The sequence below is a fragment of the Semicossyphus pulcher genome, unplaced genomic scaffold (genome assembly GCF_022749685.1).
Source record: "Semicossyphus pulcher isolate SPU_LCO1_2020_fin unplaced genomic scaffold, fSemPul1.0.p SCAF_8, whole genome shotgun sequence".
Lineage (NCBI taxonomy): Eukaryota > Metazoa > Chordata > Actinopteri > Labriformes > Labridae > Semicossyphus > Semicossyphus pulcher.
The window spans coordinates 22,292,004-22,303,741 of record NW_027211759.1 but is presented as its reverse complement, the minus strand read 5'-3'; the positions used below and the strand labels follow the sequence as shown (position 1 = coordinate 22,303,741).

Genomic DNA, 11,738 nt, shown 5'->3' with positions numbered 1-11,738 from the left:
AGATAACACCACAGAAAGTGCAATGGCTGAGACTTTTCACTTTACCAGTAAGATGATGGATTACCTTTTTCATTATAACAGTGCTTAGAGTCAATTATTGTGCCACATCTTAGTCTGATGTTGTTCCTCTTCTATATATATTTCTACTTGCCACAGTCAATAGTTTTTTCCATTGGTTCTATCTGATTTTCTACTTCCTCATCCTGCATTCATCCTGCACTCACAGAGCCTCAAGTAGTCAGGAATCTCTCTGTCCTTAATGCCACAACATCCTCAATGTTTCTGACCTGGACTGAACCAGAAGGACAGAGATCCTTCTATAAAGTACAGTGGACTCATGGAGAAATACACGGGACTGTAAATGTGAAACAAACACATATTGACATTACTAACCTGACTGCTGGTGTCCAGTATGAAATAACTGTTACTGCAGTAGCAGGTGATCAGAGTACTGAAGGACAGAGTACCACTGTTTCCCAATTCACAAGTAAGTAATCATCTAAATGTGGTTCATACGGTCAGGTAGTGAGAGTCTGAAGAAGATACCCTTTAGAGCAGACTGTCTGCAGTGATCACAGGCAGGATGATACTCAGGGTCACTGTAAGAATGATCTCTATAAATAGTTAGCTGCATGTGAATGAAGAGTCTGTTGGTGAGGGACAAGATTTTGGCGTCAGTTCTGTTTGGTTTTGGTTTGTGTTTGTAGTGCGAGTAGCATTGACCAATTCTGTTTGAGCAGGCTTTGGTTGCATCCAGGAAAACAATCGGTGTAGAAAGCAAAAGTCTGCGTTATTTTTAGGTCCGGTTGTGTTTTTGTAAATCAGCTTTGGACACAAACCCTGGTTGGGACAAGAATGAGGTTGTTACTCAGCAGTTGGAAAAGGTTTCCCAACAAGCTGGCTTGCCTCAGCTTTCATTGTAGTGTGAGAGGCTCAGTGATTCATGGAACGGTTCACATCAACCTGTAGTTACTCGCTCATATCAGAAGTCAGATGAGGTGCTCAAGATGACTTTGGGTGTCTTTGTTAAGAAGTGTGGAAACATGAAGAACTGAAAGTGGATCCCATGACACAAAGAAGCTGGATGAACTTCCAGCAGCAGGGAAGCAGCTCAACAATGTAGCTGGGGCATCATGGGTCTAGTTGCAGTGTTGCTGTTGTGACTTTGACTGAAATAAAAATTGGATAGATTGTAAATATGGGTGCATTTCAACACGTTTCCCCCCATAAAACACCTTCTCCCTCACAGAGCCTGAAGTAGTCAGGAAGCTCACTGTCGGCCAAGTCACAACCTCGTCCATCTCTCTGATGTGGGCTGAACCAGAGGGAGAGAGCTCCTTCTACAGAGTACAGTGGACTAATGGAAGAACTAACTGGAACATCAGTGTCACTGAAACAAACAAAAATATCACTGAGCTGACGGCTGGAGTGCAGTACAATTTTACTGTGATAGCAGTGGCTGGAGATAACACCACAGAAAGTGCAATGGCTGAGACTTTTCACTTTACCAGTAAGATGATGGATTACCTTTTTCATTATAACAGTGCTTAGAGTCAATTATTGTGCCACATCTTAGTCTGATGTTGTTCCTCTTCTATATATATTTCTACTTGCCACAGTCAATAGTTTTTTCCATTGGTTCTATCTGATTTTCTACTTCCTCATCCTGCATTCATCCTGCACTCACAGAGCCTCAAGTAGTCAGGAATCTCTCTGTCCTTAATGCCACAACATCCTCAATGTTTCTGACCTGGACTGAACCAGAAGGACAGAGATCCTTGTTTACAGTACAGTGGACTCATGGAGAAATACACGGGACTGTGAATGTGAAACAACCACATATTGACATTACTAACCTGACTGCTGGTGTCCAGTATGAAATAACTGTTACTGCAGTAGCAGATGATCAAAGTACTGAAGGACAGAGTACCACTGTTTCCAAATACACAAGTAAGTAATCATCTAAATGTGGTTCATACGGTCAGGTAGTGAGAGTCTGAAGAAGATACCCTTTAGAGCAGACTGTCTGCAGTGATCACAGGCAGGATGATACTCAGGGTCACTGTAAGAATGATCTCTATAAATAGTTAGCTGCATGTGAATGAAGAGTCTGTTGGTGAGGGACAAGATTTTGGCGTCAGTTCTGTTTGGTTTTGGTTTGTGTTTGTAGTGCGAGTAGCATTGACCAATTCTGTTTGAGCAGGCTTTGGTTGCATCCAGGAAAACAATCGGTGTAGAAAGCAAAAGAGGAAGAACGCATTGGTGGATTTGCAATCTCGGAAAGTCGTTCGTATCTTCTGAGGAAGATAGAGCTTTTACTCAATCTCTATGAACAGATGTCTACTTCTATATGACGGTTACTTGTGAAACAATCCAGTTGCAGATGTTTCCTCTCAACTGGAACGTCCATTTCCGTGTCTCACGTTTCTGGTCGGACTGTGAACAAGCATGATTAAGAGAAAGTCTGGGCTTGGATATCTGGATAACTGATATCTGCTGGTAACATTGTCACCAGAAGAAAGCCATGATGATTGCCAGATTGATGCAAGAAGAAGGTTCAGAAGCAGAATAACAAGTTCTCTTGTGGTTGTTGACTGCAGCCACAGTTATGCTGCTGTTTTACTGGACAATGGTGATGACAAGAGCGATAACCTGTGTAGTAAAAGTCAGCATTGATTTTTGGTCCAGTTTTGTTTTTGTAAATCAGCTTTGGACACAAACCCTGGTTGGGACAAGAATGAGGTTGTTACTCAGCAGTTGGAAAAGGTTTCCCAACAAGCTGGCATGTCTCAGCTTTCATTGTAGTGTGAGAGGCTCAGTGATTCATGGAACGGTTCACATCAACCTGTAGTTACTCGCTCATATCAGGAGTCAGATGAGGTGCTCAAGATAACTTTGGGTGTCTTTGTTAAGAAGTGTGGAAACATGAAGAACTGAAAGTGGATCCCATGACACAAAGAAGCTGGATGAACTTCCAGCAGCAGGGAAGCAGCTCAACAATGTAGCTGGGGCATCATGGGTCTAGTTGCAGTGTTGCTGTTGTGACTTTGACTGAAATAAAAATTGGATAGATTGTAAATATGGGTGCATTTCAACACGTTTCCCCCCATAAAACACCTTCTCCCTCACAGAGCCTGAAGTAGTCAGGAACCTCACTGTCGGCCAAGTCACAACCTCGTCCATCTCTCTGATGTGGGCTGAACCAGAGGGAGAGAGCTCCTTCTACAGAGTACAGTGGACTAATGGAAGAACTAACAGGAACATCAGTGTCACTGAAACAAACATAAATATCACTGAGCTGACGGCTGGAGTGCAGTACAATTTTACTGTGATAGCAGTGGCTGGAGATAACACCACAGAAAGTGCAATGGCTGAGACTTTTCACTTTACCAGTAAGATGATGGATTACCTTTTTCATTATAACAGTGCTTAGAGTCAATTATTGTGCCACATCTTAGTCTGATGTTGTTCCTCTTCTATATATATTTCTACTTGCCACAGTCAATAGTTTTTTCCATTGGTTCTATCTGATTTTCTACTTCCTCATCCTGCATTCATCCTGCACTCACAGAGCCTCAAGTAGTCAGGAATCTCTCTGTCCTTAATGCCACAACATCCTCAATGTTTCTGACCTGGACTGAACCAGAAGGACAGAGATCCTTCTATAAAGTACAGTGGACTCATGGAGAAATACACGGGACTGTAAATGTGAAACAAACAAATATTGACATTACTAACCTGACTGCTGGTGTCCAGTATGAAATAACTGTTACTGCAGTAGCAGGTGGTCAGAGTACTGAAGGACAGAGTACCACTGTTTCCCAATTCACAAGTAAGTAATCATCTAAATGTGGTTCATACGGTCAGGTAGTGAGAGTCTGAAGAAGATACCCTTTAGAGCAGACTGTCTGCAGTGATCACAGGCAGGATGATACTCAGGGTCACTGTAAGAATGATCTCTATAAATAGTTAGCTGCATGTGAATGAAGAGTCTGTTGGTGAGGGACAAGATTTTGGCGTCAGTTCTGTTTGGTTTTGGTTTGTGTTTGTAGTGCGAGTAGCATTGACCAATTCTGTTTGAGCAGGCTTTGGTTGCATCCAGGAAAACAATCGGTGTAGAAAGCAAAAGTCTGCGTTATTTTTAGGTCCGGTTGTGTTTTTGTAAATCAGCTTTGGACACAAACCCTGGTTGGGACAAGAATGAGGTTGTTACTCAGCAGTTGGAAAAGGTTTCCCAACAAGCTGGCTTGCCTCAGCTTTTATTGTAGTGTGAGAGGCTCAGTGATTCATGGAACGGTTCACATCAACCTGTAGTTACTCGCTCATATCAGGAGTCAGATGAGGTGCTCAAGATAACTTTGGGTGTCTTTGTTAAGAAGTGTGGAAACATTAAGAACTGAAAGTGGATCCCATGACACAAAGAAGCTGGATGAACTTCCAGCAGCAGGGAAGCAGCTCAACAATGTAGCTGGGGCATCATGGGTCTAGTTGCAGTGTTGCTGTTGTGACTTTGACTGAAATAAAAATTGGATAGATTGTAAATATGGGTGCATTTCAACACGTTTCCCCCCATAAAACACCTTCTCCCTCACAGAGCCTGAAGTAGTCAGGAACCTCACTGTCGGCCAAGTCACAACCTCGTCCATCTCTCTGATGTGGGCTGAACCAGAGGGAGAGAGCTCCTTCTACAGAGTACAGTGGACTAATGGAAGAAATAACTGGAACATCAGTGTCACTGAAACAAACAAAAATATCACTGAGCTGACGGCTGGAGTGCAGTACAATTTTACTGTGATAGCAGTGGCTGGAGATAACACCACAGAAAGTGCAATGGCTGAGACTTTTCACTTTACCAGTAAGATGATGGATTACCTTTTTCATTATAACAGTGCTTAGAGTCAATTATTGTGCCACATCTTAGTCTGATGTTGTTCCTCTTCTATATATATTTCTACTTGCCACAGTCAATAGTTTTTTCCATTGGTTCTATCTGATTTTCTACTTCCTCATCCTGCATTCATCCTGCACTCACAGAGCCTCAAGTAGTCAGGAATCTCTCTGTCCTTAATGCCACAACATCCTCAATGTTTCTGACCTGGACTGAACCAGAAGGACAGAGATCCTTCTATAAAGTACAGTGGACTCATGGAGAAATACACGGGACTGTAAATGTGAAACAAACAAATATTGACATTACTAACCTGACTGCTGGTGTCCAGTATGAAATAACTGTTACTGCAGTAGCAGGTGATCAGAGTACTGAAGGACAGAGTACCACTGTTTCCCAATTCACAAGTAAGTAATCATCTAAATGTGGTTCATACGGTCAGGTAGTGAGAGTCTGAAGAAGATACCCTTTAGAGCAGACTGTCTGCAGTGATCACAGGCAGGATGATATTCAGGGTCACTGTAAGAATGATCTCTATAAATAGTTAGCTGCATGTGAATGAAGAGTCTGTTGGTGAGGGACAAGATTTTGGCGTCAGTTCTGTTTGGTTTTGGTTTGTGTTTGTAGTGCGAGTAGCATTGACCAATTCTGTTTGAGCAGGCTTTGGTTGCATCCAGGAAAACAATCGGTGTAGAAAGCAAAAGTCTGCGTTATTTTTAGGTCCGGTTGTGTTTTTGTAAATCAGCTTTGGACACAAACCCTGGTTGGGACAAGAATGAGGTTGTTACTCAGCAGTTGGAAAAGGTTTCCCAACAAGCTGGCTTGCCTCAGCTTTCATTGTAGTGTGAGAGGCTCAGTGATTCATGGAACGGTTCACATCAACCTGTAGTTACTCGCTCATATCAGAAGTCAGATGAGGTGCTCAAGATGACTTTGGGTGTCTTTGTTAAGAAGTGTGGAAACATGAAGAACTGAAAGTGGATCCCATGACACAAAGAAGCTGGATGAACTTCCAGCAGCAGGGAAGCAGCTCAACAATGTAGCTGGGGCATCATGGGTCTAGTTGCAGTGTTGCTGTTGTGACTTTGACTGAAATAAAAATTGGATAGATTGTAAATATGGGTGCATTTCAACACGTTTCCCCCCATAAAACACCTTCTCCCTCACAGAGCCTGAAGTAGTCAGGAACCTCACTGTCGGCCAAGTCACAACCTCGTCCATCTCTCTGATGTGGGCTGAACCAGAGGGAGAGAGCTCCTTCTACAGAGTACAGTGGACTAATGGAAGAAATAACAGGAACATCAGTGTCACTGAAACAAACAAAAATATCACTGAGCTGACGGCTGGAGTGCAGTACAATTTTACTGTGATAGCAGTGGCTGGAGATAACACCACAGAAAGTGTAATGGCTGAGACTTTTCACTTTACCAGTAAGATGATGGATTACCTTTTTCATTATAACAGTGCTTAGAGTCAATTATTGTGCCACATCTTAGTCTGATGTTGTTCCTCTTCTATATATATTTCTACTTGCCACAGTCAATAGTTTTTTCCATTGGTTCTATCTGATTTTCTACTTCCTCATCCTGCATTCATCCTGCACTCACAGAGCCTCAAGTAGTCAGGAATCTCTCTGTCCTTAATGTCACAACATCCTCAATGTTTCTGACCTGGACTGAACCAGAAGGACAGAGATCCTTCTATAAAGTACAGTGGACTCATGGAGAAATACACGGGACTGTAAATGTGAAACAAACACATATTGACATTACTAACCTGACTGCTGGTGTCCAGTATGAAATAACTGTTACTGCAGTAGCAGGTGATCAGAGTACTGAAGGACAGAGTACCACTGTTTCCCAATTCACAAGTAAGTAATCATCTAAATGTGGTTCATACGGTCAGGTAGTGAGAGTCTGAAGAAGATACCCTTTAGAGCAGACTGTCTGCAGTGATCACAGGCAGGATGATACTCAGGGTCACTGTAAGAATGATCTCTATAAATAGTTAGCTGCATGTGAATGAAGAGTCTGTTGGTGAGGGACAAGATTTTGGCGTCAGTTCTGTTTGGTTTTGGTTTGTGTTTGTAGTGCGAGTAGCATTGACCAATTCTGTTTGAGCAGGCTTTGGTTGCATCCAGGAAAACAATCGGTGTAGAAAGCAAAAGTCTGCGTTATTTTTAGGTCCGGTTGTGTTTTTGTAAATCAGCTTTGGACACAAACCCTGGTTGGGACAAGAATGAGGTTGTTACTCAGCAGTTGGAAAAGGTTTCCCAACAAGCTGGCTTGCCTCAGCTTTCATTGTAGTGTGAGAGGCTCAGTGATTCATGGAACGGTTCACATCAACCTGTAGTTACTCGCTCATATCAGGAGTCAGATGAGGTACTCAAGATGACTTTGGGTGTCTTTGTTAAGAAGTGTGGAAACATGAAGAACTGAAAGTGGATCCCATGACACAAAGAAGCTGGATGAACTTCCAGCAGCAGGGAAGCAGCTCAACAATGTAGCTGGGGCATCATGGGTCTAGTTGCAGTGTTGCTGTTGTGACTTTGACTGAAATAAAAATTGGATAGATTGTAAATATGGGTGCATTTCAACACGTTTCCCCCCATAAAACACCTTCTCCCTCACAGAGCCTGAAGTAGTCAGGAACCTCACTGTCGGCCAAGTCACAACCTCGTCCATCTCTCTGATGTGGGCTGAACCAGAGGGAGAGAGCTCCTTCTACAGAGTACAGTGGACTAATGGAAGAACTAACAGGAACATCAGTGTCACTGAAACAAACATAAATATCACTGAGCTGACGGCTGGAGTGCAGTACAATTTTACTGTGATAGCAGTGGCTGGAGATAACACCACAGAAAGTGCAATGGCTGAGACTTTTCACTTTACCAGTAAGATGATGGATTACCTTTTTCATTATAACAGTGCTTAGAGTCAATTATTGTGCCACATCTTAGTCTGATGTTGTTCCTCTTCTATATATATTTCTACTTGCCACAGTCAATAGTTTTTTCCATTGGTTCTATCTGATTTTCTACTTCCTCATCCTGCATTCATCCTGCACTCACAGAACCTCAAGTAGTCAGGAATCTCTCTGTCCTTAATGCCACAACATCCTCAATGTTTCTGACCTGGACTGAACCAGAAGGACAGAGATCCTTCTATAAAGTACAGTGGACTCATGGAGAAATACACGGGACTGTAAATGTGAAACAAACAAATATTGACATTACTAACCTGACTGCTGGTGTCCAGTATGAAATAACTGTTACTGCAGTAGCAGGTGATCAGAGTACTGAAGGACAGAGTACCACTGTTTCCCAATTCACAAGTAAGTAATCATCTAAATGTGGTTCATACGGTCAGGTAGTGAGAGTCTGAAGAAGATACCCTTTAGAGCAGACTGTCTGCAGTGATCACAGGCAGGATGATACTCAGGGTCACTGTAAGAATGATCTCTATAAATAGTTAGCTGCATGTGAATGAAGAGTCTGTTGGTGAGGTACAAGATTTTGGCGTCAGTTCTGTTTGGTTTTGGTTTGTGTTTGTAGTGCGAGTAGCATTGACCAATTCTGTTTGAGCAGGCTTTGGTTGCGTCCAGGAAAACAATCGGTGTAGAAAGCAAAAGTCTGCGTTATTTTTAGGTCCGGTTGTGTTTTTGTAAATCAGCTTTGGACACAAACCCTGGTTGGGACAAGAATGAGGTTGTTACTCAGCAGTTGGAAAAGGTTTCCCAACAAGCTGGCTTGCCTCAGCTTTCATTGTAGTGTGAGAGGCTCAGTGATTCATGGAACGGTTCACATCAACCTGTAGTTACTCGCTCATATCAGAAGTCAGATGAGGTGCTCAAGATGACTTTGGGTGTCTTTGTTAAGAAGTGTGGAAACATGAAGAACTGAAAGTGGATCCCATGACACAAAGAAGCTGGATGAACTTCCAGCAGCAGGGAAGCAGCTCAACAATGTAGCTGGGGCATCATGGGTCTAGTTGCAGTGTTGCTGTTGTGACTTTGACTGAAATAAAAATTGGATAGATTGTAAATATGGGTGCATTTCAACACGTTTCCCCCCATAAAACACCTTCTCCCTCACAGAGCCTGAAGTAGTCAGGAAGCTCACTGTCGGCCAAGTCACAACCTCGTCCATCTCTCTGATGTGGGCTGAACCAGAGGGAGAGAGCTCCTTCTACAGAGTACAGTGGACTAATGGAAGAACTAACAGGAACATCAGTGTCACTGAAACAAACATAAATATCACTGAGCTGACGGCTGGAGTGCAGTACAATTTTACTGTGATAGCAGTGGCTGGAGATAACACCACAGAAAGTGCAATGGCTGAGACTTTTCACTTTACCAGTAAGATGATGGATTACCTTTTTCATTATAACAGTGCTTAGAGTCAATTATTGTGCCACATCTTAGTCTGATGTTGTTCCTCTTCTATATATATTTCTACTTGCCACAGTCAATAGTTTTTTCCATTGGTTCTATCTGATTTTCTACTTCCTCATCCTGCATTCATCCTGCACTCACAGAGCCTCAAGTAGTCAGGAATCTCTCTGTCCTTAATGCCACAACATCCTCAATGTTTCTGACCTGGACTGAACCAGAAGGACAGAGCTCCTTCTATAAAGTACAGTGGACTCATGGAGAAATACACGGGACTGTAAATGTGAAACAAACAAATATTGACATTACTAACCTGACTGCTGGTGTCCAGTATGAAATAACTGTTACTGCAGTAGCAGGTGATCAGAGTACTGAAGGACAGAGTACCACTGTTTCCCAATTCACAAGTAAGTAATCATCTAAATGTGGTTCATACGGTCAGGTAGTGAGAGTCTGAAGAAGATACCCTTTAGAGCAGACTGTCTGCAGTGATCACAGGCAGGATGATACTCAGGGTCACTGTAAGAATGATCTCTATAAATAGTTAGCTGCATGTGAATGAAGAGTCTGTTGGTGAGGGACAAGATTTTGGCGTCAGTTCTGTTTGGTTTTGGTTTGTGTTTGTAGTGCGAGTAGCATTGACCAATTCTGTTTGAGCAGGCTTTGGTTGCATCCAGGAAAACAATCGGTGTAGAAAGCAAAAGTCTGCGTTATTTTTAGGTCCGGTTGTGTTTTTGTAAATCAGCTTTGGACACAAACCCTGGTTGGGACAAGAATGAGGTTGTTACTCAGCAGTTGGAAAAGGTTTCCCAACAAGCTGGCTTGCCTCAGCTTTCATTGTAGTGTGAGAGGCTCAGTGATTCATGGAACGGTTCACATCAACCTGTAGTTACTCGCTCATATCAGAAGTCAGATGAGGTGCTCAAGATGACTTTGGATGTCTTTGTTAAGAAGTGTGGAAACATGAAGAACTGAAAGTGGATCCCATGACACAAAGAAGCTGGATGAACTTCCAGCAGCAGGGAAGCAGCTCAACAATGTAGCTGGGGCATCATGGGTCTAGTTGCAGTGTTGCTGTTGTGACTTTGACTGAAATAAAAATTGGATAGATTGTAAATATGGGTGCATTTCAACACGTTTCCCCCCATAAAACACCTTCTCCCTCACAGAGCCTGAAGTAGTCAGGAAGCTCACTGTCGGCCAAGTCACAACCTCGTCCATCTCTCTGATGTGGGCTGAACCAGAGGGAGAGAGCTCCTTCTACAGAGTACAGTGGACTAATGGAGGAACTAACAGGAACATCAGTGTCACTGAAACAAACAAAAATATCACTGAGCTGACGGCTGGAGTGCAGTACAATTTTACTGTGATAGCAGTGGCTGGAGATAACACCACAGAAAGTGCAATGGCTGAGACTTTTCACTTTACCAGTAAGATGATGGATTACCTTTTTCATTATAACAGTGCTTAGAGTCAATTATTGTGCCACATCTTAGTCTGATGTTGTTCCTCTTCTATATATATTTCTACTTGCCACAGTCAATAGTTTTTTCCATTGGTTCTATCTGATTTTCTACTTCCTCATCCTGCATTCATCCTGCACTCACAGAGCCTCAAGTAGTCAGGAATCTCTCTGTCCTTAATGCCACAACATCCTCAATGTTTCTGACCTGGACTGAACCAGAAGGACAGAGATCCTTGTTTACAGTACAGTGGACTCATGGAGAAATACACGGGACTGTGAATGTGAAACAACCACATATTGACATTACTAACCTGACTGCTGGTGTCCAGTATGAAATAACTGTTACTGCAGTAGCAGATGATCAAAGTACTGAAGGACAGAGTACCACTGTTTCCAAATACACAAGTAAGTAGTCATCTAAATGTGGTTCATACAGTCAGGTAGTGAGAGTCTGAAGAAGATACCCTTTAGAGCAGACTGTCTGCAGTGATCACAGGCAGGATGATACTCAGGGTCACTGTAAGAATGATCTCTATAAATAGTTAGCTGCATGTGAATGAAGAGTCTGTTGGTGAGGGACAAGATTTTGGCGTCAGTTCTGTTTGGTTTTGGTTTGTGTTTGTAGTGCGAGTAGCATTGACCAATTCTGTTTGAGCAGGCTTTGGTTGCATCCAGGAAAACAATCGGTGTAGAAAGCAAAAGAGGAAGAACGCATTGGTGGATTTGCAATCTCGGAAAGTCGTTCGTATCTTCTGAGGAAGATACAGCTTTTACTCAATCTCTATGAACAGATGTCTACTTCTATATGACGGTTACTTGTGAAACAATCCAGTTGCAGATGTTTCCTCTCAACTTGAACGTCCATTTCCGTGTCTCACGTTTCTGGTCGGACTGTGAACAAGCATGATTAAGAGAAAGTCTGGGCTTGGATATCTGGATAACTGATATCTGCTGGTAACATTGTCACCAGAAGAAAGCCATGATGATTGCCAGATT

The 11,738-nt window shown here is 42.6% G+C and overlaps 2 protein-coding genes across 2 annotated transcripts; both read left to right on the top strand.

Annotated features, from left to right (window-relative positions):
• The first annotated feature begins 1,133 nt into the window (after positions 1-1,133).
• LOC138612707 (receptor-type tyrosine-protein phosphatase eta-like) lies at positions 1,134-11,376 on the top strand. The gene is made up of 8 exons (XM_069686109.1): positions 1,134-1,137; positions 1,250-1,347; positions 1,875-1,950; positions 8,984-9,244; positions 9,424-9,684; positions 10,447-10,707; positions 10,887-10,984; positions 11,368-11,376. Exons 1-8 carry the CDS (start codon positions 1,134-1,136, stop codon positions 11,374-11,376), a joined length of 1,068 nt encoding a protein of 355 aa, XP_069542210.1.
• Positions 2,650-6,359, top strand: LOC138612604 (receptor-type tyrosine-protein phosphatase eta-like). Its single transcript, XM_069685963.1, has 5 exons — positions 2,650-3,392; positions 3,572-3,832; positions 4,595-4,855; positions 5,035-5,295; positions 6,058-6,359. The coding sequence occupies exons 1-5, from the start codon at positions 3,191-3,193 to the stop codon at positions 6,357-6,359; spliced, it is 1,287 nt and encodes a 428-aa protein (XP_069542064.1). The 5' UTR covers positions 2,650-3,190.
• Positions 11,377-11,738: the final 362 nt, after the last annotated feature.

What these genes read in the sequence shown, in the direction of transcription:
- LOC138612707 (XM_069686109.1), top strand. An exon ending in CACTGTTTCCCAATTCACAA is followed by an intron (nt 9,685 to 10,446) that starts GTAAGTAATCAT and finishes TCTCCCTCACAG; the next exon opens with AGCCTGAAGTAGTCAGGAAG. An exon ending in TGAGACTTTTCACTTTACCA is followed by an intron (nt 10,708 to 10,886) that starts GTAAGATGATGG and finishes CTGCACTCACAG; the next exon opens with AGCCTCAAGTAGTCAGGAAT.
- LOC138612604 (XM_069685963.1), top strand. Translation starts at nt 3,191, where the DNA reads ATGTGGGCTGAACCAGAGGGAGAGAGCTCCTTCTACAGAGTACAGTGG. An exon ending in TGAGACTTTTCACTTTACCA is followed by an intron (nt 3,393 to 3,571) that starts GTAAGATGATGG and finishes CTGCACTCACAG; the next exon opens with AGCCTCAAGTAGTCAGGAAT. An exon ending in CACTGTTTCCCAATTCACAA is followed by an intron (nt 5,296 to 6,057) that starts GTAAGTAATCAT and finishes TCTCCCTCACAG; the next exon opens with AGCCTGAAGTAGTCAGGAAC.